This window comes from Glycine soja, chromosome 18, assembly GCF_004193775.1.
Source record: "Glycine soja cultivar W05 chromosome 18, ASM419377v2, whole genome shotgun sequence".
NCBI classification, from domain to species: Eukaryota; Viridiplantae; Streptophyta; class Magnoliopsida; order Fabales; family Fabaceae; genus Glycine; species Glycine soja.
The window spans coordinates 8,587,808-8,615,788 of NC_041019.1; the positions used below are offsets into that span (position 1 = coordinate 8,587,808).

The following is a 27,981-nucleotide window of genomic DNA, read 5'->3' on the forward strand; positions in this document are numbered from 1 at the left end:
TATGATATGGATACGGTGACAAATAATTAACATTAACAATGGCAGAAACTGCAGTGTCCTTGGCTGGTCAGCATGCACTTTCAAAAATATTGGAAGCTGTCAAAATGCTGAGAGATCTCCCAAAAGAAGTTAGAGACATTACAGATGAACTTGAAAGCTTTCAAGATTTCATCAATGATGCTGATAAAATGGCTGAAGCTGAAGAAGATGATGGAAGGCGTCATAGAATAAAAGAAAGGGTGATGCGGCTGAGAGAAGCAGCTTTTCGCATGGAAGATGCCATCGATGAATATAACATCTCCTGTGAGGATAAGCAACCTGATGATCCTCGATGTGCAGCTTTACTATGTGAGGCTGTTGACTTCATCAAAACTCAAATCCTTCGCCTTCAAAGTGCGTACAAGATTCAGGATGTTAAATCCCTTGTTCGTGCTGAAAGAGATGGTTTCCAAAGCCATTTTCCTTTAGAGCAAAGACAAACCAGTTCTAGAGGAAATCAAGATATAACATGGCAGAAACTTTGAAGGGATCCTTTCTTTATTGAGGAAGATGAGGTTGTGGGGCTTGATGGCCCTAGAGGTATATTGAAAAATTGGTTGACAAAGGGAAGAGAAAAACGCACTGTCATCTCTGTGGTGGGAATTCCTGGGGTGGGAAAAACCACTCTTGCCAAGCAAGTTTATGACCAGGTGCGTAACAATTTCGAGTGCCATGCGTTGATCACAGTTTCTCAATCCTTCTCTGCTGAATGATTGCTGAGGCATATGTTGAATGAGCTTTGCAAAGAAAAAAAGGAGGACCGTCCCAAGGATGTTTCTACCATCGAGTCGTTGACAGAAGAAGTCAGAAACCGCTTGTGCAACAAGAGGTATGTTGTCTTGTTTGATGACGTATGGAATGGAAAATTTTGGGATCACATTGAATCTGCTGTAATTGAAAATAAAAATGGAAGTAGGATATTAATCACAACCAGGGATGAGAAGGTTGCAGAATATTGTAGGAAATCATCATTTGTTGAGGTGCATAAGCTAGAAAAACCTTTAACTGAAGAAGAATCTTTGAAATTGTTCTGTAAGAAGGCATTTCAGTATAGTTCCGATGGAGATTGTCCAGAAGAACTTAAAGATATATCTCTAGAAATTGTTAGAAAGTGTAAAGGTTTACCTCTAGCAATAGTGGCCATTGGTGGTCTTTTGTCTCAAAAAGATGAAAGTGCATCTGAATGGGGACAAAAATTTAGACTTGGAGAGGAATTCTGAGTTAAATAAAAAAAAAACTTCGTACCCCATTGCCCAGAGGCTCTTCGCTATGCGAAGTTATTGGGGAGGGATGTTGTACGCAGCCTTACCCTTGCATATGCAAAGAGGCTGTTTCCGGATTCGAATCCATGACCAATAACAAAAATTTTAGGTTTAAGTTATGATGATTTGCCGATCAATCTCAGATCATGTTTATTGTATTTCGGAATGTATCCGGAGGACTATGAAGTTGGGCAACAATATTTATCAGGGTTGGTCCGTAGAAGTTTGGTGCAAGTATCCTCATTTAGAATTGATGGCAAAGTTAAAAAGTGTCGTGTTCATGACTTAATACACGACATGATCCTTAGAAAAGTCAAGGATACAGGGTTTTGTCAGTATATTGACGGGTGTGATCAATCTGTATCAAGTAAGATTGTTCGACGCCTGACAATTGCAACCGATGATTTTAGTGGAAGTATAGGAAGCTCACCCATTCGGTCAATTTTTATTAGCACAGGAGAAGATGAAGCAGTATCTGAACACTTAGTAAACAAAATCCCTACCAATTACATGCTATTGAAGGTACTTGATTTTGAAGGTTCTGGTTTACGTTATGTTCCTGAAAATTTGGGGAATTTATGCCACTTGAAGTATTTAAGCTTCCGGTTTACAGGGAGATTAGTAAGCTTAAAAAGCTACGTCATCTTCTGAGTGGCTACATACCTTCAATTCAATGGAAGGATATTGGAGGCATGACATCCCTACAAGAGATACCTCCAGTGATTATAGATAATGATGGAGTGGTCATTAGAGAGGTTGGAAAGCTAAAGCAGTTAAGGGAACTGACAGTGATAGATTTTACGGGAAAACACAAAGAGACTCTGAGTTCCTTGATAAATGAGATGCCACTCTTGGAGAAACTACTTATTGATACAGCTGATGAGAGTGAAGTAATTGACTTGTACATTACGTCACCTATGTCTACACTTAGGAAGCTTGTCCTATGGGGGACGTTAACAAGGTTTCCAAATTGGATTTCACAGTTCCCAAGCCTGAACTTGAATTGGAGTGAAAATTTGGATTGTACATGTTAAGCTTGGGGTGAACTCGTATTGTAACAAGACATGTTTGATTTTGGCTTAGCACTTTAATCCTTTTAGCATAGTGCTTCAGCAATTTTGGTACCCAAACTTTTATGTTCAGGTTTGATCAATTTATATATCACTTATCTGGAGTTAGATAATTTTTTCATGGCTTAATTTTATCTGGAGTTAGATAAAAAAAAAATTAATGGTTGAATATATGTTATTAAAATCAATTTATATATCACTTATCTGGAGTTAGATAATTTTTTCATGGCTTAATTTTATCTTTTTGTGTCATTCATTATTTATTTTATTTAATTTTGTCCTCCTAATAAAAAAATCTTTAATTTGATCGCTTAAATCCAAATCGATTCAATTTGATCTTTTTGGTCCAAATTCACCTGACATTGTCTATTAATAGTGGGATGAGATTGAATCAAACAAAGTAACAAATTAAATTGTTTATTAAAATTTTAAAAACAAACAGTGAGAATAAGAAGTTTATTAAGGGGTCAAGTTGCACCGTTTTGAAAATTAAAGTACTAAATTAAATTGTTTATTAATAGAGGACCAATGCTAAATAAAGAAATAGCACGACAAAAAAGTAAGGTTTTTTTTTTTACTTTTAAAGATTTTAAAATTTTTATTGAATTCTAAAATATTCAATTAACTTGCCTAATTCTTTGTTTATTCACTCTTTTTTTTCCTTTTAATCCTTGATGTTTGAAAACTTCAAAACTCTTTTTGATCACAAACATATTTTAACTCTCATAATTAAAACAACACAACAATGTTTCTAAAATCGGACTTTTATAAGTTATTGATAAATCACTTTGTGAGTGATATTTTGTACAAACTTTTGTGTTATTTTGTATGCATTTTCTTGGTAGAATTTACAATTGGACACTAGTTTTGTATTCCAAAAGTATAACCACTCAATTGAGTGAAAGAGTAGGAAATTATACAAATTTATGAAGATTTAAGAACTTTACATAACTTGATTACTATCGTGGTACATTGATCACGGTCGTGGTAATCAGCATGATCACAATAAAGTGATAAGAGTCCTCCCAAACAGCATCAAGATCCAACAATAGCCATGGTAAATTGACCACGATCATGGTAAATCAAGAGGCTCATAGTCAATTTATAATGGTTCAAGGCTTCAGCGTTACTTCTAACCACAATTGTAGTGCTCCTTTTCGAGCAAATATCTTTAGGAAGCTATATATAGGTTTCTAGACTATGTAAAAATCATTTTTTAATTATTTTGAGTTTTATTCTTATCTTTTACGAATTTGAGACAACCTTGAAAGCTTTTAAGAGCTGAAGAACTTAAACAACATCGCTAGAATGGATCATGATCATTGTTCCTACTTATTGGTATGTTTATGTTTATTTTATCTAGGATTGCTAGTGTTGTTCTGATCATGAGGAGCTAGTCCTCCTAGTCCGAAGATTATTAGATAACTTTTCATTTGTACCATTCTACTCATTTTTAATGAAATTTCTCATTGATTTTATGTTAATTAATTCTCTTGTTTTTACTGTTTATTTGAAACCAATTAGTTTAATACTTAATCAATTGCATAATACCAATAATGTAATTGGTAGATTTAGGTAGAGAATGTTTTATGTCAAATTGCATGATCAAACTCTTTGGGTAATCTCCAATACATTAGTCAATCTTTAATTAATCTTTCCTATAATTGATTTTCTTTTGACTTAAATTGATAGAACCAATGATCATTGGGGTATTGATTTAAGGCAAGAAACATCTTATAACCTTGATCATAGACTTTAGTTGATTTTGTGAATGAGTAATTAACTGGAGAAAGCATTTTATTACAACTAGGGTTGAAGGAAAATTAGTACTAGTAAGTCATAACCCCTAATCACTCTTATCATCAATAAACCCTTTCTTTATATTCGTATATTTTTTTACTTATAAATCCGTAAAAATATTTAAATTATCTTTTTAATTACTTCAACGGTTAATTTAATAAACTTGACTAATTGGGAATACAACTCGTCATTTAGGTTTGATATCCATACTTTTGAAACCACTATTATGATTGCGTAAGGTACACTTAAGGTATAACAAACATATTGGACATACAACGATGACAACATGTAGCATATGCATTTATGGTTTTGGGAATAAAAGAAGAAATCTGAAATGAAAACACTATGAGTGTGTTTGGATGAGGGAATTTAAAATTCGGAGGAATTTTAAATTCTAAGAATTTCAAATACCTCAATTGAAATTCTTTTATTTTGAAAATTTTGTGTTTCTATAAAAAAAAAAATTGAGGGTGAAAGAAAATGAGTCACGAGTTCGAGAATGCGATTTTCGACTTTTAGGTGAAAATGAGGATGAAGGTTATAAAGGAAATACACAAACTTTTTGGAAAGTTCTAATGTAAGAAGAGAATTTCAATTTCTCACGTTTTACAAGGAAGTTAAAATTCCACATTTTTAGTGGTTTAAAATTATGTTTTAAAATTCCAAAAATTTAAATTCTTCAAATAAAAAACATCCAAACAATGAATTTTATATTAAAGAAATTTAAATTTTCTGATAAATTACTTTCCTTAGTTAAAATTCTATATTAAAGATATATTGATAGAGAAAACATGAAAGAAAACTGGATTCGAGGCCAGCCTCCAAACAAGGCAAGAAAGAAAGCAAACTTAGCTTTTTTCATATCATGTGTGCCTTACAATTGCTTTATTTATACTAATTCCTTGCTAAAAGAATTTTTCATTTTGTGTCAAGGAATATTTTAGGAAATCATTGGCTAACAATTTATGATTACGCTTGTCTCCCTAAGACCAACCAACCATCATCTAGCAATTCTTCATTCCTGGTCAGCTTCCTTTCTCGCTTTTCTCTCTCATGTGTAGTCTCTGAGGTAAGAGGGCTTTGTGATGGCCCTCTTTACTTTCTTGCTATCTGTACCCTTGATTTTTGTGTTTGTACCTCTATTTTGTGTTCTCTGTTAACTGCCCCAGCTTTTGTATCATGCGTACGCCCTTGTAAAATTACCTTGTCCTCAAGGTGATAATCCTCACATAATTGATCCCAATTCTCCCACGAGGTGTCATCCGGGGATAGCCCTTCCCATTGCACCAACACTTCCCAAGGCCCTTGTTCTAAAGCTCGCCGATAATCTAATATGGATAGCTAAATGAGTAATGACTGGTTGGTGCTGAACAAATTGTTTTGGAAAGTGAACTTCTTGAATATGTTCTGGGGAGCCTTTGAATGCTTTCAACTGGGAGCGGTGAAAAACAGGATGTATGCGGACTTCTTTTGGCAATTTCAAGCGGTATGCCACGGGTCCTAGGCATTCCAGAACTTGAAATGGTCCGTAGAATCTCTTAGCCAACTTGCCCATGATTGCTTGTGGTCCCTTAGCGGAGACTTTTCGGTGGGGCCTTAATTTAAGCATAACCCAATCTCCTTGTTGGTCGATCACCTCTCTTCGTTTAGCATCTGCAGTTATCTTCATACGGTCTTGTGCTTTGAGAAGCTTCTTGCGAATGGCCTAAAATGTTTCTTCTTTGTTGGTCAACATTTCGTCAACTGCATCCAGAGCAGAAGAACCCGCGATATATTCAGGAAAATTAAAGGATTTGCGCTTGAATGTGATCTCATATGGAGTGGTGCCTGTTGCCGCATTCCATGAAGTGTTATGAGACCACTCCACCCAGAGAAGAAACTTGCCCCATTCCCTTGGCTGACAATGAACAAATGTGCCCAGACATTGCTCTATGACCCTGTTTAGCACCTCCTTTTGACCATCACTTTGTGGGTGATAAGCGGAGCTCATCCTTAGCCGTGTGCCACTCCGACGAAACAACTCTTGCCAGAATTTGCCAACGAACAAGGGGTCGCAGTCGGAGACCAGGCTGCGAGGGAGGCCGTGAATCTTGCCCATGATTTCCATGAACAACGAGGCTACCACATGGGCTGTGTGTGTCGCTAATAGCATGCCAAGATGAATGCCTTTTGAAAATCGATCAACCACTACTAGTATTAACTGTGTTGCTGTGATATGGTGGGAGCCCGGTAATGAAGTCCAGGGATAAGTCTTCCCAAGGTTGATGGGGAACTGGCAAAGGGCATAGTAATCCTGTTGCTCTTTCTGTCTCGTACTTAGCATGCTGACAATCAATACATTGCGAGACAAACTTCGTGACATCTTCTCAAAGTCCTGACGATTCAAAGTTTTCCGTCAAGCGAGCTATCATTTTCGCAATCCCCATGTGGCCTCCTGTGGGTGTTGTATGCTACCCCACCAGTAATGTGGGAATCAAGGGCAGGTCCTTTGGTAGCCAAATTCGTCCCTTCCAGAGGATCAAGTTATGAACAAGAGTGAATCCAGAGTGCTTATCGGGGTCCACCGTGATTGCTTGTCGAAGATGTCGATACTCAGGATGATCCTCCAATTGGTGGCGCAGTTCTTCAAAGAAAAGAGGGCAATGGACAGAAAGGCTCATATAGAATGAATTGGAACCACGCGAGCGTCCTGCCTTCCATGTAGAACGAAGCTATGGTAAGTCTTTCATTCTTTGGTGTGCCATGGTATTCGAAGAATTGGTTGATTTAGAAAATCCAACCAAGTGGTTCGGTGCCATCAAAACGAGGCACATCGAACTTCATTCGGTGATTGTTTGCAGGTACCGATGGTGATGGTGGAGGTGTTGGAGAAGAAGATGACGAGAGGATGGGAGTGACACGATTAAGGAGTTCATCAATTTTTTGAGTGAGTGAGTGCATGGATTCGCCGAGGGATAGTTGATGATTGGTGAGTCTGAGTAAAACTTCATCAAGCTTATCGAAGGTACCCATGGTGTGGACCGGATGGAACGATAGCACCAAAATTAAAAGAGAAAACTTGAAAGGAAACTGGATTCGAGGCCAGCACCTCCAGACAAGGCAAGAAAGAAAGGAAACTTAGCTTTTTTCATATCATGTGTGCCTTACAATTGCTTTATTTATACTAATTCCTTGCTAACAGAATTTGTCATTTTGTGCCAAGGAATATTTTAGGAAATCAATGGCTAACAATTTATGGTTACGCTTGTCTCCCTAAGGCCAGCCAGCCATCATCTACAAAGGCAGACAATTTTTGACAACGGAAAATTCAAGATTCCCTCAAATTCTTTCTTTTGTAGCCCGTGAAATGGTGGATGAGTGGATTTGAGCCATCAAAGGGCAAGATTCATCAAATTAATTTTTTAAGCGATATATATATATATATATATATATATATATATATATATATATATATATATATGTATGTATGTATATAATTTAGATATCTTCTCGATCTTCCTATAATGGAAAACATGAATAAACTATAGGAAATTGTAATTCTACCTTAATTAGTGATTTTGAATGAGATTTGATTAAGTAGTTATGTTAAATATTTGGAAAACTCTTTTTATTGTACATAATAATTATATTGGGTTCAAAGAAATTATTTTTAATGGGAAATATCTTTTCTTTGTTGAATTAAGGCATTGTTCTTCACTTCTCCCTTAAAAAAATTGAAGAAAAAAAAAAAAAAGTGCATCCCCTTCGGCGTCCCCTGCAGGAGACAATCATAGAAGAAAGTCGAGCCACCTCTCTCTCTCTCTCTGGTGGCAATATATAACAATTAAAAGGAAAATATAAGCCATTAGTATTATTCAGTAACAACAAGAATTATTGAATCAGTCAACGCTTACTTTCGAATATAATATATATTGTGTGTATTGTGTTGCATATTTTATAACACATCTTCAATTATTTACATATAATATCATTCCTGTCTAAAGTCTTCTATAGCATATGATGATTAAAAAAATGTCCGAGACTCACCCTATAACAATACTCATAATTTCCGTTGACATTTCACATACTCAACTCATAGATTCAAGGAGAGGAGATGTATGGTGAAATTGAAAGGTTCATCAAAGTATGGATTTCAGCCATCTTAGGTTTATGTTATTGTTATTACATAGCTGCAAGAATACCAAAGGGCTTCTTGAGACTTCTCTCCCTTCTCCCTATTCTCTACCTCTTCATCATCCTTCTTCCTTGTTCAACTTGGCATTTTCAAGCTCAGCTCCTACTTTTTTCCTTCAACAAAGGCCCTCTTGCCCTATCACCCCCAAACATTGTCCATTTCATCTCCATAGCTTCCCTCCCCATCACCCCAAAACAACATCCACCAACCAATAAAAATAACACCACCAACACCCAAAAGCCAAAATGGCTATTGCCCTTAAAATTGCTTATTTTTGCAATGATCGCACGTGTTTATGAGTACAATGAATACTTCCACCCTCATTTCATATTAGTCCTTTATTGTCTTCACTTGTACCTTGGCTTAGAGTTTGTTTTGCTCTTATTGCAACCTCGGTTCAAACCCTTTTTGGCTTAGAGATAGAACCACACTTCAACGAACCCTACCTTTCGTCCTCACTTCAAGATTTTTGGGGTCATAGATGCAACCTTATGGTTAGACATGGCGAGAAAACCCATACCTATGGGTACCCGCCCGAATCCTTCCTGACTTTGACGGGTAATACCCGAGTTGATCGGCTATGGGTTCAGGTTTTTTCCGATAATCAAAAGTTGGATACGGGTACGGGTATGTGATTACTAGATCCGTCTCGACCCCGAAACCGAACCCGCCTCGCCACTTGAAATCTTTAAAACTTTTGCATAATTTAATCAAAAGACATAGAATTTTTATTACTAGTTAATTTTATTTTTGAATTTTTACATAATTTAATATTATTTTTTTAACGATTTTTTAAGACACACGTGCTATGATAAATTTATAGATATATAAGTGGTTAAAAATAAATATTTAACAATCAATTTATTTTTTCTAAAATCAAATTTTTAATATTTTTTTACAAAAAATTATTTTTCTAATTTGAATTGGGTATGGGACGGAATCAGGGATACCCGATACCCGACGGGTACCCGATGGATACGGGGATGGGATAATAAACTTTAACCCGTCGGGTATCGGGTACGGGTATGGGGATATGTTGGGGAGTCGGGATAAGGGATTGTGGAGACAATACCCGTACTCGCCCCGTCCCATTGCCATGTCTACTTATGGTTTCTCGTCTTCTACACTCTACAGTATACAACCACGTAAGCTGTACGATTACGGGTTTAGTGGGTCCCTCATGTGCCACGTCAGCTGGCATGTTGGCCACGTTCCTTGTGTCTGGGCTTGTGCATGAGTTAATCTATTATCATGTTACACGTGTACCTCCCACGTGGGAAGTTACATGTTTTTTTGTGCTTCACAGTGTGTGCATGGTGGTGGAGGTGGCTGTTAAGAAGGTGGTTCTCCGTCGTGGATGGCGGCTGCACCGTGCCGTGTTAGGGCCACTCGTGGTGGCATTCTTGGCTATCTGGGCGAATTGGCTGTTTTTTCCTCAGTTGTTGAGGAATGAAATGGATAGAAAGTCCACTGAAGAGTATGTAATTTTGGTGGATTTTGTTAAGTCTAAGATATACCATTGAGAATGTTTAACTCTTGAGAGTAAACATTAAAGGATGAGAGAGACTTATAATTGTAATATTTACCTTAAAGGGTAAAATAAAACATTTCGTTTTTTTTTAAGAATTATTTAATTGTGAATAAGGCATATATGTTGAATATGTTGAAAAATGATGAGTGTGACTCAACAGCTAACATCTGAAAATGTGCAAGTCTAAAAACATTAAAGTATTTTATGTTTTTATTGGATTTACGTGGGTGTATAAAAAAATATATGGGTGTATGAGTTTAGGTTTGAAGGCAAAAAAATATCTATTTAAATATTTGAAAAAAAAATAAACTTAATTGCACATAGTGTTTCAAATGAAAGATACGCATACGTGGTTTAAAAAAAAAAATACCATCTCTATCTTGGATTAATGCATTGTTCTTTCTTACAAAATTGGAAAAAATAAATAAAGGAAAAGTGTGTCCCCCCTTGCAGCAATAACAACTAATCTAAGGAAAATATCATCCATTAGGAGATTTATAATTAAAGTGTGTCCCCCCTTGTAGCAATAACAACTAGTTAGTAATAAATGATTGAACTACTGTTACAGCTGGCTAAGTTTCCTTCTAGATTAGTCAAAGGCAAGATCGAGAGGCACAGAAGCGTGGCAATTAATTTGGGTAGCTATAATCTGCTGCCTGTTGAACTTCAGAAAAAAAATTGTCTTTAGAAGTGGTAATTTGTCGTTTGAAGATTGCTTGGAATATGTAAGATTTAGAACATGATCTTGATTGCATGCCAGCATATTTAAAGGCTTCAGTTATTCCTTCTTTGAGTGGTTAAACAGCCCAATGATGACTATAATTAATGGTTTTTTTATTATTAAAATGGAATAAAAATTAAAATTATCATAATGGATTCATCAAGAAAATATTTATCAAAATAGATGATTTTTGTCACATAGGATTATAGAAAATGTTACTTAAGTGACACCTTATGTTTTTTGTGTATTTTATAGCATGAGGCACCATTCTCGTATACTCCATTTTCGCCAATGCTAAATTCGTATTTAATGATTAGATCTTATGACACAGTTTTACTCAATGATGATCAAGCTAATACAAAATACTTAAAAAATTAAACTCTTGTCTTTATAACAATTTAAAATAAGTATAAATGTATAATTAATTATGAAAAAAAGAGATAGGTAAGCTTAGTAACGAAGAATAAAATAATAAGAGTATGTATTTGTATTTCTTTTGATAATGAAGAATATTTTTTGGAGACAAAATAAGACGTATAAATTTCAATTTTTTTATATATAATTTTTTGGTTGAGTGTCTTTCAGTAAACGACATCATGCTTTAAGATTTTAGTGTCAGCCTCAACTTTTTGGCATCTAGAGTTGAATGGGAACATTCTTTAGTTGTTATCACTTTGTCCTGATTGTTTTGTGCTAGCAAAATAAATTTTTAGAAAGTCTGTTGAAAGTCATTCTAATTATCTAGAATCATGAGATGCTCTTCATCCTGAAGTAGTTAATTGGTCAAGATATATGTGGGGTGTTGAACATGTATTGATTTCCGTTGGCTTGAGAAGTTCTACTGTTTCATTCACACAAAAAGCTCATAGAACTTTGGTTGGTTTGTGCCTGTCTCTCAAAAGTGCAAGTGTGTAAATTTGAGTACTTTCATGAATCATTTATACTAGGTGATTGATGTTGTGGTTTATTTTATGTGCTTATGTTAATTGTGTTTTTCTTTTTTCTATCTTGAGGAGCGTATGAATGCAGAGAAATAGATGTTGAAATATTTAGAAATATTTCTTTCAATATATTATTATGACATGAATTTTATTTACTATCAAACAGGTTCATCAAATTTGTGGCTATGATGTTTATTGCTTTAGAAAAGTTTTATTTGAGCTGGTGACAAAAATTGTTGATCCGTCAATGGTTGTTGATGAGGATTTCTTAGACGAAATATGAGCTATATCCATTTTAGCTCATTCACTTGCTTTTAAATTTAAGAAATTACAATATTGTATAATATTGTAACTATAAAGTTAATAAATTAGTATACTATTGTATTTTTATCCATATTATACAATCTCATGATGTTATATTATCCAGTTTATCTTAATCATCATTTATACATTTTTTTTATAACATATAATATTAAATACTTTTGTTTTGCTACAAACAATGTTTCGAACATTATAACTTTGTTACTTCCATTTTGTTATATAATATCTATTTTTTTTTGCTTGATCTTCAAATCAGTTATATGTGCTGGTAATTCATTTTTTAGCTTATATTAATTTTTTTCACATTTACTTGCTTTCAAATTTAATAAATAATAATATTGTATAATAATATATTTGTATAGTCCACACCTATATTATTATTTGTATTTTTCAGCTTACCCGTGCGAATACACGGGTTACTTTCCTTATAAATGATCAAACAGCAGACAAATTAGAAAAAAATGATTTCAAAGGATAAAGACCCAAAAATAGAACTTTCATATAAACTAATTAAGAAAAAAATCTATTTTGAGAAGCCTAAAAAGAGGAATCAAACATTATTGTTTGGTCTCCTGTTTGAAGGTGAATTTCTACAAGAGTTGCTTTGGGCTATGGGAGTGGAAAATAGGGTGGTGGAAACATATGCAGATTTATTGAATTGTAGAATTTTATCTTGGCCATTTGTATATCTTGGGATACCAATTGAGGCTAATCCAAGGAAGTTGAACTTATGGCAACCCATCTTTGACAAGTTTTCCAAGAAGTTGACACTTTGGAAGCACAAGTTTATGTTTCTTGCGGGTAGATCATGTTTGGTAAATTCTGTGTTATCCTCTTACCTCTTTTCTTTCTTTAGGATTCAAAATGTAGTGAGGAAGATTCTAGTGGGGATTCAAAGGAGGCTTTAATGGGGAGGGGGAAATGAGAATAAAAAAATAGCATGGGTTAAGTGGGGGGATATTTGCAAGGATTAGAGTGAGAGTGGGCTAGGAGTAAATGATATAAGGTCATTTAACGAGGCTTTGTTGAGAAATGGAGATGAAATTTATTCCATGGTGAGGGGAGGGAGTTTTTGAAAGAAGTGTTAATTTTGAAGTATGGTGGTTGGAGGGGCATTCTAAATGAGTGAGAACAAACTCATGAGTCATGGTGGTGGAGGGATTAAAGAGGGTTTGTGGAGGAAAAAATGAGGTGAAATGGTTGAATGGGTTTGTTGATGTGTTTAAAACAAGGTTTTGGTTGAATGATTGGATGGATAGACAAAGTTTAGCTAATATATTCCCTGGACTTTTTACTATCTCCGACCAATAGGAGGAAGTGATTGTTAAGACGGGTTCATGGAGGGATGGTTCTTGGCGGTGGGAGGTAAAGTGGAGGAGGGACCCTTTTGTATGGGAGACTAAACTTATACAACAGCTTCATCAATTACTGGAAGGGGTCCAACTACAAATTTCAGGAGAAGACAGATAGTTTTGGAAGCAATGCCCCTCAGGGCAGTTTTCAACTTCATCGGCCTATCACTTTATTCAACAACTTGGAGGGGCGGGAGAAACTTGACAACTTTTTGAGTAGATATGGAAAATTAAAATTCCACCTAAAGCTAAAATTCTTATGTGGAGAATTTTCAGAGATAGAATGCCAACTCTTGATAACTTGGTAAAGTGAAATGCCATTGATAGGTATTGTGATCAAATGTGTCCTCTCTGTTTGGGTCATCAAGAATCTGCTCAACATCTTTTCATCTCTTCTAATGTCATTCAAGATGTTTGGTTGGAATGCATCTCATGGAAATCTCTTTCTCTTGCACAGCCAAGTAGTTTGGAAGTTCATTTCAGGTAATTTGCAGGTTTAGGAGGTTCTAGAATTGAGTCAGAATTTTGGCAAGCAACATGGGGAGCAGTGGTCTTTTGTGTGTAGAAATTGAGGAACACAGTTGTTTTTAGACAACAGTTAGTGGACAGAAAGAAATTGATAGAGGAAGTTAAATTCCTTATCTGGTCATGGTTACATAATCTGGATTCTGGTTTTAATTTTTCATTGGTTCAATGGTCATCTAATCCAGCAGTTTGCGTACATGGATGGTTTGGCAGGACATTATGTATGTGGCAAGTAGCTGAGTGCAGGAAATTCGATCAAAAATGTGCAGGAAAGGGTATGTGTAGCATTGTGGAATCTGTCAGGTGGAAATGCTAATTATGGAGGTGAGTTCATTAATCTATTTTGCCACATACATGCGAAGAACTTGCGCTGTGTTATTATTAAGAAAACTTCTCTGCATGGTATATGGCTTTTGGTAGTGGGGTAACTTCCACATGACTTTGTTTTGCATAATTTTATCCAGCAAAGACATGTTATAGCTGGTTAGTGGTGGGATACTATACTAGGAGAGGAAATGAGTGAATTACAATACTCTGGTATGTTGTGGAGCTTTGAACGGCTATTTTTTATTTATGCAATCATCGCCTAAATATATTGTAACCGCTGTCATGAGCTGATGGGGAAGTTCTATGAACTTTTTGTATTTACCTCTGGTACCCTTCTTTATTACATATATACAACTTTTGCTGATTAAAAAAAATGTTTTTTCGATTTCTTGCTGACACTGTAAAAGATAGTCATTGAAGTTTATTAGCTGTATACTAGCAATGGTATATTTTAGTTGAATAAATCAGAAATAATAATAAAACAGATAATGTGTTTTGAGGTGCAATAAACAGGCTCAAATCATTAATAATAATATTAAGAATATGTTGCTATAAAGATCTGCTGCACCATATACTGCTGCCTTTTGGTTGACATGCAAATGAGGCAAGCTGAAGATGCCATATAAATATAAGATTGGCCTAGTGGTTAGGAAAGAAGGACTTAAGGGTAAAGGGAGAAAGGAGGGGAGAGAGGTCATAAGTTTGAATCTCCACACTGACAATTTTTAACAAAACTAACATTTGCCGATACAAAAAATCAGATAAAGAACATTGTGTAATCAACATGCTATGATTTAGCACATTCCATGTTACAATGTGTCTCACCCTTATATTATTTCTAAAAGTTTCCATAAAGACTACAAGAAAGCTACAAAGAAGGCAAAAGAAAGGTGCATATGCTATACACCTTAACCTTATATTAATGATGCATAAAAAGCAATATACCCTTCTGAATGAGATGTAGGAATTATACCCTGGTTGCGTACACTTGTTTTCTTGGACATGGGATATGCAAGTGCAGATCGTTGCTTGGTTAACCCTTCAATGATAAAAGAAAGTGCCCCATAAGCAATGCAGCTCTGTAGAAGTGATTGGGGTGTACCTGGAGAATCCTAAAGGATGAGTCATAATAACAATAAAAACGTACAAGAGAAGAAAATTAAATACATATTTTTCTTTTTGGTGAATAAATTACATACATATAGAGATAGACTTATACAAAAGAATTGATTGAAATGCCTGAGTCACTAAAGCAGCTTTTTGTTTTGTTTTGTTAGACCATTCAACATAGTAATAAACCTCAACCTTTCCCCAGCCACCAATTGGAGACAAAATTGTCTCAAGTGTTTGGCATGAAGGATCATGTTTATTCATAGATTTCAACAATGAAAGACAAATTAAAATTCATACCTTTGAGAAAAAAGGTTTGGTCAAAATAGGTAGGATTACTGTGACCTTTATCCTTAATTCCAATTGGTGCAGAGACCAACAAGTTACTAAAAATTTCAAAAGTAAAGGATGATAGTTCATCAATTATTAAAAGAAGGGATATACCAGGAAAACTTGTAGCAAGACCAGCGCAGCATCCAGCTACCCCAGCATTAATGGCTGCAGATGTGAAAGGAATCACATTATCAGTGAGAGAATATTATATTGGCGAGGCTTTTTTAAGTTGGCTTCTAACATATTTGGCTGAATTAGAAGTTTGTTTGCCAAATTAAACCTCTTTGCCAAAGGAACATATTTTTATGAGTGTTTTTGTAACACTTTTCATGTAGCATCTGAACACTACCTTATCATAATTCCTTCTTTCTTTTCATTAATAGTTTCCAACTAACTTTTTAGCTTCCAATTAACTTATATGTTAAGTTTTGTCAAACACATCATTGAAATTAAATATTTTATACCATCATCCTTTCCTCGAAGTCTTCCCAATATGCAGACAACCAAACTATCAACTCCGGATAAAATTGCAAATGTCTAATGAAAAAGAAGACAAAAAATGAAGATTATTAATGAATGGACATGTTCAAATAGGTATTAAGTTTGCAAAGTAAAACGCCGGGCAGAAAATAAACAACATTGATCTCTGGTATACCTTAGCATTAGATCCTGCTTGTATAAAGGATCCTTTAAAGTCTTTCTTCTTAATCAATCCAGCACCTGAAAACAGACCCATTGAAAGCATCCTTGAGCACGAACAGAAATATCGACCAACTATCAAACTCTAAGAATTTGAATTTCTTGATCATAATCCTCTGCCAGCATTTCAAAGATAGCATAGATACACAAATATAACCTATGATTGAATAAAGCAGAAAATTTAGTTCAAAATCCATTTCTCTAGTTACTTGTTAGGAAAATATTATATAGATTCAAAATTTTAAGTAATGTTACACACTCACTCCTCTCCTTCTTCACTCAAAGGTAATAAATAACTAATAACAGAAAAGATTTGAAGGTGAAATTATCTACCAATAGATTCCTCTTTAAGTTGTGTACAGGATATAAACAAAACGACATATACTCCCAAATTACAAATTTCTCAGAGGATGCTATAAATTCAAGAAAGAAAAAACAATTTCAAATTGCAAATTCCGTGTAGCCTATTTGATTAAGAATAAAACTTAGATTTAGTTGCAGTTAATTAAGTGTCTTTAGAGTTATTCTCCTGTCAGAATTGGAGTTTTACTTTCTAAACCTTTAATACAAATCTTTATTATGTGAATTACAAGTGAAACTCCAATTATGATTGAAAAACAACATTAAAAGTACCTAAGGAACTGCTTCTAAGAAAGTTAAAATACCAGAAACAAGAGAATGACGAAGAAAAACAGAAAAAAGAAATGGTAACATCACAAAAAGTAAACATAAAGCACATGCAAGTCCAAGTCAGAGAGAGGACCATAGCCGAAAAGGGAGCCAGTGAGGGCGCCACAAGCAGTGCTAGTGGTGGCAGGGAGAAGAAGGGAAGCCGTGAGGGACGGAGTAGAGGAAGGACCTACAGATTTTGTAGGATTGGGAGCATTGTTCACATCACTAACCGAATTAACTGTTACATCCGATGCCATCTTTTTTGAGTTTGGACGATGTGGTTACCCTGCTCTTGACTTGAATTTATTCCACACTAACAACATTACCTCTTTCAACAATAAACTAATCAACACTGCTATTCACAATTATTAATTAGCTAAGTAAATATTTAGGAACACAAGGTCCTTCTCTGACTATGTCAGTTATGCAATCCTCATTGTTATTAACGATAATCAAATTCTTTGAAGTATGAAAACAAAGTTCTGTATAGAAACCAACGAAATGGGATATTTTTTCTTCCTTTTTTTCTTTTAAAAAAAAATCTCACAAAGTATATAGAGTAAACCAAGCAGATACACAAGATATCACCATTTTAGTCCTAACCATGATTTGCAGATCCTAAACGACGATGCAAATCTGCTAAGAGGCATCCACAAAGTGAAAATCGTTGGCTTATATGAATCACTGGCTTATATCAATCGAATTGAATCATAGTGTTAAATGAAAGGGAAAGTGCAAGTGCATGAGCTAGTCCTGGTGCATTACCATCAACTACTACTGTCCACTCTTGTTCACTCTTGCTTTAAATGATTAATTTTGTTCCATTGAAGCTCAATATTCATTTCAAATCATGATTACATGCTCTTTAAATGAATTACTGCATAAACGTTTGACCACAAAACATAACCAACTATGAGCGTGAAAGCACACATCCAATTACATGTTATCTACTCATGCATTATACAGTACAAACCAAAAAAGCCTACTATTTTCAACAATGTTTTAGGTGTGATTGGTTTGAGGGTGAAACCAACCAAAATGTATCAACTGTATGATTTTCTTGAGGTAATAATCAATGATTATTTTGGCTCCATAAACTACTCGTTTTCATTGTGTTCCTATTGGTATTGAAGCTATTAGTTTCAGGCTATGATAAATTGTAGTAGCTGAATGCGATTGTTAGGGAAACAAACCCTTTTAGCTACAATGAACATCAAAGACAGAACACACTAACAACACCACCATGAAAAAGAAATATGGGAAGAAAACATCAAAGGATAAAAAACACTAACTACAACTCCATAAAATAGAAATAGTAGAACAACACAAATTTAACATTTTCAGTACTTCTTGCTTATGTCAACAGAAATATCTTAATAAATATTCATTATCTCAAATAAGTTGAGAGAAACTTCATCAAATAATGAACACATGATTTCAAACTTTTTTCATCACTCAATTGTATTCTATTTCAGCCTAAAAGCCTCACAACTAACCCTAAATCTTAATAAAAATAACTTTCATTATTTATAACCTATTTGGCATTTTTTAAAATTAAAATTCCTTCTTACGGATCAAGATGATCTGTAAGCTTGTTGCAGATCAACTACATCCTTAATCAAACTTACGGATCAACTTGATCAACCTAACTCTGGCAACAATGAACTAAAAGACATGGTTACGGTGCTTACCTCGATGGTGGACGGTGACGAAACTCCCTCGATGGTGGACGGTGGCGTTGCTCTTCACGAAAACCTCCTCAATGCACCTCACGGCAAGCTCCCCTTCACGGCAACAATGGTGGTTGAAGAAGAAGAAAAACCTCTTCCTAGTAACCTCCTTTTAACGGCAACAATGGTGACAAATGGAAACGCCGGTGAGGCGAGCAAGAAGAAGACAAAAAAGGTAAGGAAGAAGAAGAAGAAGAAGAATAAATCGGGCTGAGGAAGTAGAAGCCGAAACACGGGCGGGAGAGAGAGTCTCACGTTTTTTTTTAAAAAAAATAAGTCAGAGGTATTACGGGCTTTTCACTTCAAGTGTTGGGTGCACCAGCAAAAATACTGGGTGCACCTAGCAACACTCTTCGAAGTTTGGTTTAGGCTTACTAATATGTTGGGCCCGGACCTGAGGAATGGTCAACCAACATAATATAATTAAGTCCTTGCATTGTTAAATTTTAAGGGACGTACAGGTATGATATATGCATGGTGCGATTCTTGACAGTGGGTGTCTCTCGCCGATAATGACATAATTACGTAGATGAGGGGGTGAGTATGTTGTGTTTGATAGTTAGTCTTGCATCTTCCTTTGCGTATTTATTCTTATGCAGATTAAGATGTAAGGCGCAGTCATTTGTTGGGTAATGCTTTCTTTCGAGCCTTAGGGGTAGGCTAGTAGTTCTTTGCATTCCATGTACGGGCCAATGTAGCCACTTGTATTTGCACTGCTTGTGCATCTTATTATCAATATATATATATATATATATATATATATATATTCGTCGATAAAAAGAAAAACTTATCGTGTGACCTAATATCAAATAAACAATACCAATCCACAAAAAGAAAAAGAAATAACCTACTATATAGAGTCAAACAAGTAGTAGATAATTTGAGTAGTTTCATGAAATCATAAGTTTTAAATGTTAAGTTTGTGTTCATCTTCTTAAGCTACGATAAATGAAATTATATATATTGAAACAGGTTTTATTTAAAAATAAATAGAATTTTAGAAAAATAATGAGATTTTTTATTAAATAAATCAGGAGAAATAATTTTATTAATTAAAATAAGGTTTGTAAGGTAAATAAAATAAATATATGTCCTTAGAAAGTAAAAAGGATGTTTTATTTATTAATTTGATATAAATTAAAATAAAATTCCTTTTTATAAAATAAATATATGCTCTTTTAAGATTTTAACATATTTTTTTTTACACACTATTTTCTATTAGTTGAAATTAATTATTTTGTCTCCATTTTTATTTATAAGACTTTTAAAATAATATTTATTCTATTTTATAAAACTCAATCTATAATATTCCGTACTTATTTAAAAATTGGGTAGCGTGAAATGGTATGGATACGGTGACAAATAATTAACATTAACAATGGCAAATTCAGTGCTGGCATACACGTTCAGCTTTCTCTGAAACTAGCGCTGGTCATATCTAGCATGTGTTTTAAAGACAAGTGGATGATACTTCAACCAGCGCTGTTCGTATTAGTTGGTTCAACAATAATGGCATATTTCAATACATTGGAATAAATAACTACTTTATAAATTAACAATAAAAATATTGGAAGAAACTGCAGTGTCCTTGGCTAGACTAAAATGGCAGAAACTGCAGTGTCCTTGGCTGGTCAGCATGCGCTTCCAAAAATATTGGAAGCTGTCAAAATGCTGAGAGATCTCCCAAAAGAAGTTAGAGACATTACAGATGAACTTGAAAGCTTTCAAGATTTCATCAATGATGCTGATAAAGTGGCTGAAGCTGAACAAGATGATGGAAGGCGTCATAGAATAAAAGAAAGGGTGATGCGGCTGAGAGAAGCAGCTTTTCGCATGGAAGATGTCATCGATGAATATAACATCTCCTGTGAGGATAAGCAACCTGATGATCCTCCATGTGCAGCTTTACTATGTGAGGCTGTTGACTTCATCAAAACTCCAATCCTTCGCCTTCAAAGTGCGTACAAGATTCAGGATGTTAAATCCCTTGTTCGTGCTGAAAGAGATGGTTTCCAAAGCCATTTTCCTTTAGAGCAAAGACAAACCAGTTCTAGAGGAAATCAAGATATCACATGGCAGAAACATAGAAGGGATCCTCTCTTTATTGAGGAAGATGAGGTTGTGGGGCTTGATGGCCATAGAGGTATATTGAAAAATTGGTTGACAAAGGGAAGAGAAAAACGCACTGCCATCTCTGTGGTGGGAATTGCAGGGGTGGGAAAAACCACTCTTGCCAAGCAAGTTTATGACCAGGTGCGTAACAATTTCGAGTGCCATGCGTTGATCACAGTTTCTCAATCCTTCTCTACTGAAGGATTGCTGAGGCACATGTTGAATGAGCATTGCAAAGAAAAAAAGGAGGACCCTCCCAAGGATGTTTCTACCATCGAGTCGTTGACAGAAGAAGTCAGAAACCGCTTGCGCAACAAGAGGTATGTTGTCTTGTTTGATGACGTATGGAATGGAAAATTTTGGGATCACATTGAATCTGCTGTAATTGATAATAAAAATGGAAGTAGGATATTAATCACAACCAGGGATGAGAAGGTTGCAGAATATTGTAGGAAATCATCATTTGTTGAGGTGCATAAGCTAGAAAAACCTTTAACTGAAGAAGAATCTTTGAAATTGTTCTGTAAGAAGGCATTTCAGTATAGTTCCGATGGAGATTGTCCAGAAGAACTTAAAGATATATCTCTTGAAATTGTTAGAAAGTGTAAAGGTTTACCTCTAGCAATAGTGGCCATTGGTGGTCTTTTGCCTCAAAAAGATGAAAGTGCACCTGAATGTGGACAATTTAGTCGAGATCTAAGTTTAGACTTGGAGAGGAATTCTGAGTTAAATAGTATAACAAAAATTTTAGGTTTAAGTTATGATGATTTGCCATTCAATCTCAGATCATGTTTATTGTATTTCGGAATGTATCCGGAGGACTATGAAGTTCAATCTGATAGACTGATTAGACAGTGGATAGCTGAAGGGTTTGTCAAACATGAAACCGGAAAAACATTGGAAGAAGTTGGGCAACAATATTTATCAAGGTTGGTCCGTAGAAGTTTGGTGCAAGTATCCTCATTTAGAATTGATGGCAAAGTTAAAAGGTGTCGTGTTCATGACTTAATACACGACATGATCCTTAGAAAAGTCAAGGATACAGGGTTTTGTCAGAATATTGATTGGCGTGATCAATTTGTATCAAGTAAGATTGTTTGACGCCTGACAATTGCAACCGATGATTTTGTTGGTAGTTGATTAGATGATAGTTGATAATTTTAGAGAATTGTTTTAGAAAGAAGGCTATGTCATTGATTTCTTGAATGATCAATTACAACATACCAATTGCCTATTTATAGGCTCAAGTCACCAACCTCTCAATGGTGGTGAATGTTTCTACATTACTTTAGGTCTTTCTAGAGTTTTCATGATAGATTAGTATCATGATAGTTCTAGATTCTTCTATCTTATACATACACTTATGATTCTAGATTGTTCTACCATATTCATACACGTTATAGTTCTAGATTGTTCTATCATATTCATACACATTATAGTTCTAGGATATTCTACTATTTTCATACATATTATATTTAAGAATATTCTAGAAATTTGTAGCAATTTCAACACTCCTCCTTGATGCAAATTTCTGTGACTCCGAGCATAGCTCGTAATTCTTCAAATCTTGGTCTTGGCAAAGCCTTCGTGAATATGTCTGCAATTTGATCTTCTGTTCTGCAATAGTCGAGTTTGATCTCTTTAGTTGCTTCAGCTTCTCTGATAAAGTGATACTTGATTGCTATGTGTTTTGTTCTGCTGTGATAAACTGGATTCTTCGCCATTGCAATTGCTGATTTGTTGTCGCAGTTGATTTTAGTAGGCTCATCTTGTTTTTCTCCCATGTCTTCAAGTATCCTACGATGCCATATAGCTTGACTCGTTGCTTCAGCAGCTGCCACGTACTCTGCTTCTGTTGTTGATTGTGCTACTGTAGCTTGCTTCTTCGACGCCCAAGAGAACATTCCCGATCCTAGTGAGAAAGCATAGCCAGAGGTACTCTTCATGTCATCTGCCAAACCTGCCCAATCACTGTCGGTGTAGCCAAGTAATTCTGAGTTGGTTTCGGTAGTATACCATATACCGAACTCTTTTGTTCCTTGCAGATACCTCAAAATTCTTTTTCCTGCTCCAAAGTGTATTTGACTTGGGCTTTGCATGAATCTTGATAGAAGACTTGTAGCATACATTATGTCAGGCCGTGTAGCTGTCAAATATAGGAGGCTTCCAATTAGACTTCGGTATTTGGATGCATCAGCTTTTGGTGCTCCATGATTCTTCTGTAGTTTCTCATTTGTTATGAGTGGAGTAGCAACAGGTTTGCAACCATACATCTTGAATTTCTTAAGTAAGCCTTCTCTGTATTTCTTTTGCGAGATGAATATCCCTTCATTTCTCTGACTTACCTCTATGCCGAGGAAGTAACTCATCAAACCAAGGTCGGTCATCTCAAAGGTCTTCATCACGTCTTCTTTAAACTCCATCATCATCTTAGTATTGTTTCCCGTGTAGATAAGATCATCTACATATAGAGAGAGTAAGAGAGTGCACTGCCCTTGAGACTTGATGTAAAGTGTAGGCTCACTCTTACTCCTCCTGAATCCTCGATCCATGAAATACTGATCGATTTTGCTATACCATGCTCGAGGTGCTTGCTTCAAACCGTAGAGTGCTTTTCTTAGTCTTAACACTTTGTTTTCTTTGCCTTCAGACACGAATCCTTGTGGCTGCTCCACATAGATCTCTTCTACAAGTACGTCGTTAAGGAAGCCGGATTTGACATCTAGTTGATGGATACTCCATCCTTTTTGTGATGCAAGAGCTATTAGAGCTCTTATGGTATCAAGACGAGCTACTGGTGCAAATGTCTCATTGTAGTCAATTCCGGGTTGCTGTGAGTAACCCTTAGCTACTAGCCTAGCCTTGTGTTTATGTATGGTGCCATCAGGGTTGAGCTTTGTCTTATAGACCCACTTAACCCCAATGATATCTTTTCCATGGGGACGATTTACTAACTCCCATGTGTTGTTTTTCTCGATCATTTGTATCTCTTCTTCCATTGCCTTGACCCATACTTCCTGCTTTGACGCTTCTTCAAAGCTTCCAGGTTCAAGTATGGCCAAGTTACAGGTTTCATATATGTCCACCAAAGATCTTACTCGTCTTGGAGTAGACTCTGGTGATGATAGTTCTTGATCTTGTTGTTGTGGTGGAGGTGAAGGTGGTTCACCTGGGTCTTCTTCCTCAGCTTCTTCTTGAGGTAGTTGAGTGGGTATAAGAATGTTTTTCTCCACTTTTTCTTTATCTTTATCCCAATTCCAAGAAGCGTACTCATCAACTTCAACATCTCGACTGACGATGAGTTTCTTAGTTTGCAAGTTGTAGACACGGTAGCCCTTAGAGATATTGCTATACCCAAGGAAGATACCTCGTATAGTCTTGTCTTCAAGCTTGTGCCTCTTCACGTCTGGAATATGAATGTAGCATATAGATCCAAAGACCCTTAGGTGCTTTGCTGATGGCTTCTTCCCGTTCCAAGCTTCAATTGGAGTCTTGTCTTTTACAGACTTAGTTGGACATTTGTTGAGTATGTAAACTGCAGTGTAGACTACTTCAGCCCAGAATGTGTTAGGTAGTCCCTTTTCCTTGAGCATCGATCTAGCCATCTCCATAACTGTGCGATTCTTTCTCTCGGACACTCCATTTTGTTGAGTAGAATATGCGACTGTAAGTTGTCGCTCAATGCCTTCATCCTCACAAAATCTTTCAAACTCGCGAGAGGTGTACTCTTTGCCGTGATCACTTCTTAGTACTTTTATCCGTTTTCCACTTTGATTTTCAGCAAGGGCCTTGAACTTTTTGAATACTCCAAAGACTTCTGATTTTTCTTTTAGAAAATATACCCATGTCATTCTAGAGAAGTCATCAATGAAGAGTATGAAGTACCTGTTGTTCTCATGTGATGGCGTCCTCATTGGTCCACAGACGTCCGTATGTATCAGCTCCAATAGATCTTTCACTCTCCATGCTCCGCTTGTTGAGAAAGGAAATCGGTGTTGCTTACCAAGGAGACATCCTTCACACACTTCATTGTTCTCTTTTATGCTTGGAAGATCTCTCATCATGTTCTTCTCATGTAACAACTTCAAGGCATGTGTGTTGAAGTGGCCAAATCTTCGATGTCATAGCCATGAATCATCAACTTGTACCTTCATGGAAATGTTTGTTGCATATTTTAAATTTAGAGGGAAGCTTCTATTGCTCTTATTCATCTTTACTTGGGCTATCTCAGACCTTTTATTTTTGTTGTTTAAGATTTTGCATACACCTCCTTCAAAGTGAAGTGTGTAGCCTATGTCCATCATTTGGCCAATGCTTAGAAGATTTTCTTTTAGGCTGGGAACTAGTAAGACATCATGGATGAGTCACGTACCTTTATCTGTCTCCACCATGACAGTGCCTTTGCCTTTTGATTCAACCACACTTCCATTTCCCAGTCGAACTTTGACTTTGACAGACTCATCAATACTTTTGAAAATAGTCTCATCGTTGGCCATGTGATTGCTACATCCACTATCCAAGTACCAGCTTCCTCCCTTTTCTTTTATTGAGTCTTGAGTGGCGTAGAACGTACATTGTTCTTGATCATGCTCCTCTGTGATATTGGCTTGATGCCTATTTTTGTTGCGACAATTTTTCTCTACATGCCCGAACTTCTTGCAATGGTTGCATTGTGGCATATTACGGAACCAACAATTTTTCTCTGCATGGCCTTGCCTTTTGCATATATTGCATGGATGATTTTTATCTATTTTGTTCTTAAGGAAATTCCTAGAACCTTTTCTTCTTCTGGAAGTTTCTCCATAATTTTTCTTTCCTCCATTTTCTTTGTTTTGGGGCTGAAATTTATGGAAGGCATTTTCAATTGTATCTTCTTTATGCCTATACAGTCTTTGCTCATATGCTTCAAGAGAGCCCGCAAGTTCTGTCTCTGATAGAGTGGACAGATCTTTGGTTTCTTCAATCGTTGTCACGATTGGGTCAAACTTTTGGGGCATAGTAATTAAAATTTTCTCAACAATTTTCTTGTCAAGAATATCTTCCCCAAAAGCTCTCATTTGATTAACTATTTCTTTAACTTTAGAATAGTAATCTTTAACTGTCTCAGACTCCTTCATCTTCAATAGTTCAAAATCTCTTCTTAGAGATTGAAGTTTAACGACACGTACCTTAACACTTCCTTGAAACTCCTCCTGCAATGTGTTCCACGCTTCTTTGGCAGTCTTAGCTCCCATAATTCTTGGAAAAATTGGATCAGTCACCGCTTGTTGCAAGGTGAACAACGCCTTTGAATTTTTCTGTTTATTTTTCTTCAACTCTTTTTCTTGAGATGCATTAAGAGCTGAAGTATCCGCGGGAATGGTGAAGCCTTCTTCTACTATGTCCCATAAATCTTGAGATAAAAAATATGTTTCCATTTTAACACGCCAGAAATCATAATTTTCACCATTGAAGATAAGGACAAAAATAGTTGACGATTGAGTAGTGTTATCCATAGCTTAGAAAAAAATATTATTAGAGTGGGTTAATAGTACAAAGAAAATTTTTGAAGTAGTTGGGAGGATTTTGGAATGGTAGGTAGGTAATATAACTACGCCCAATGTATGACCGAACGTAGCTCTGATACCACTGTTGGTAGTTGATTAGATGATAGTTGATAGTTGATAATTTTAGAGAATTGTTTTATAAAGAAGGCTATGTCATTGATTTCTTGAATGATCAATTACAACATACCAATTGCCTATTTATAGGCTCAAGTCACCAACCTCTCAATGGTGATGAATGTTTCTACATTACTTTAGGTCTTTCTAGATTTTTCATGATAGATTTGTATCATGATAGTTCTAGATTCTTCTATCTTATACATACACTTATGATTCTAGATTGTTCTACCATATTCATACACATTATAGTTCTAGATTGTTCTACCATATTCATACACATTATAGTTCTAGGATATTCTACTATTTTCATACATATTATATTTAAGAATATTCTAGAAATTTATAGCAATTTAAACAGATTTTAGTGGAAGTATAGGAAGCTCACCCATTCGGTCAATTTTTATTAGCACAGGAGAAGATGAAGCAGTATCTGAACCCTTAGTAAACAAAATCCCTACCAATTACATGCTATTGAAGGTACTTGATTTTGAAGGTTCTGGTTTACGTTATGTTCCTGAAAATTTGGGAATTTATGCCACTTGAAGTATTTAAGCTTCCGGTATACACGGATAGAAAGTCTACCAAAATCCATTGGTAAGCTCCAGAATTTGGAGACCTTGGATACAAGAGGCACAAATGTGTTTGAGATGCCAGAGGAGATTAGTAAGCTTAAAAAGCTACGTCATCTTCAGGCTTCTGATATGATCATGGGTTCAATATGGAGGAATATTGGAGGCATGACATCCCTAGAAGAGATACCTCTAGTGTTTATAGATGATGATGGAGTGGTCATTAGAGAGGTAGGAAAGCTAAAGCAGTTAAGGGAACTGAAGGTGGTAGAATTAAGGGGAAAACACGAGACGACTTTGTGTTCCGTAATAAATGAGATGCCACTCTTGGAGAAACTACGTATTTATACAGCTGATTCGAGTGAAGTAATTGACTTGTACATTACGTCACCTATGTCTACACTTAGGAAGCTTGTCCTAAGTGGGACATTAACAAGGTTGCCAAATTGGATTTCACAGTTCCCAAATCTTGTGCATCTGCGTTTGCGCGGCTCCAGGTTGACTAATGATGCATTGAAATCACTAAAAAATATGCCAAGGTTGTTGTTCCTCGATTTAAGTTACAATGCTTATGAAGGTGAAACTTTGAATTTTCAAAGTGGAGGGTTTCAGAAACTAAAGCGACTGCTACTCGGATATTTGGATCAATTGAAGTGCATCCTTATCGACAGAGGAGCACTGTGTTCTTTGGAAGTATTTTCTTTACGAGACCTCTCCCAACTCAAAACAGTACCCTCTGGAATTCAACACTTGGAGAAGCTTAAAGATCTCTATATCGAGTTCATGCCAACTAAATTTGAGCAGCGCATTGCTCCTGATGGAGGAGAAGACCACTGGATCATCCAAGATGTGCCCCATGTACGTATTTGGAGCAGGGATGCTGAAGAACCTTCGCATATATTCGGCAGAAGTCATCACTAAGATGTGCCCAAATTTGAAAAAGAAGGTGCGTCTTTTTCACATCTATAACTTTGTAGAATGACATTCGTGGCCTTTTTCTTTTCTTCAATAAAAAATGCAACCATTATCT

The 27,981-nt window shown here is 35.8% G+C and overlaps 1 protein-coding gene and 3 pseudogenes across 1 annotated transcript; 3 read left to right on the forward strand and 1 right to left on the reverse strand.

The window, feature by feature from the left end:
* Positions 1 to 2,478, forward strand: LOC114395993 (annotated as a pseudogene).
* Positions 2,479 to 8,190: 5,712 nt separating this feature from the next.
* LOC114396866 lies at positions 8,191 to 9,868 on the forward strand (annotated as a pseudogene).
* Positions 9,869 to 14,842: 4,974 nt separating this feature from the next.
* On the reverse strand, positions 14,843 to 17,134 carry LOC114396867 (mitochondrial import inner membrane translocase subunit TIM22-3-like). Its single transcript, XM_028359048.1, has 5 exons — positions 16,969 to 17,134; positions 16,162 to 16,226; positions 15,971 to 16,043; positions 15,618 to 15,671; positions 14,843 to 15,165 (listed from the first exon to the last, which is right to left on the reverse strand). Exons 1-5 carry the CDS (start codon positions 17,132 to 17,134, stop codon positions 14,978 to 14,980), a joined length of 546 nt encoding a protein of 181 aa, XP_028214849.1. The 3' UTR covers positions 14,843 to 14,977.
* Positions 17,135 to 20,204: 3,070 nt separating this feature from the next.
* LOC114394895 lies at positions 20,205 to 27,960 on the forward strand (annotated as a pseudogene).
* The last annotated feature ends 21 nt before the right edge of the window (positions 27,961 to 27,981 follow it).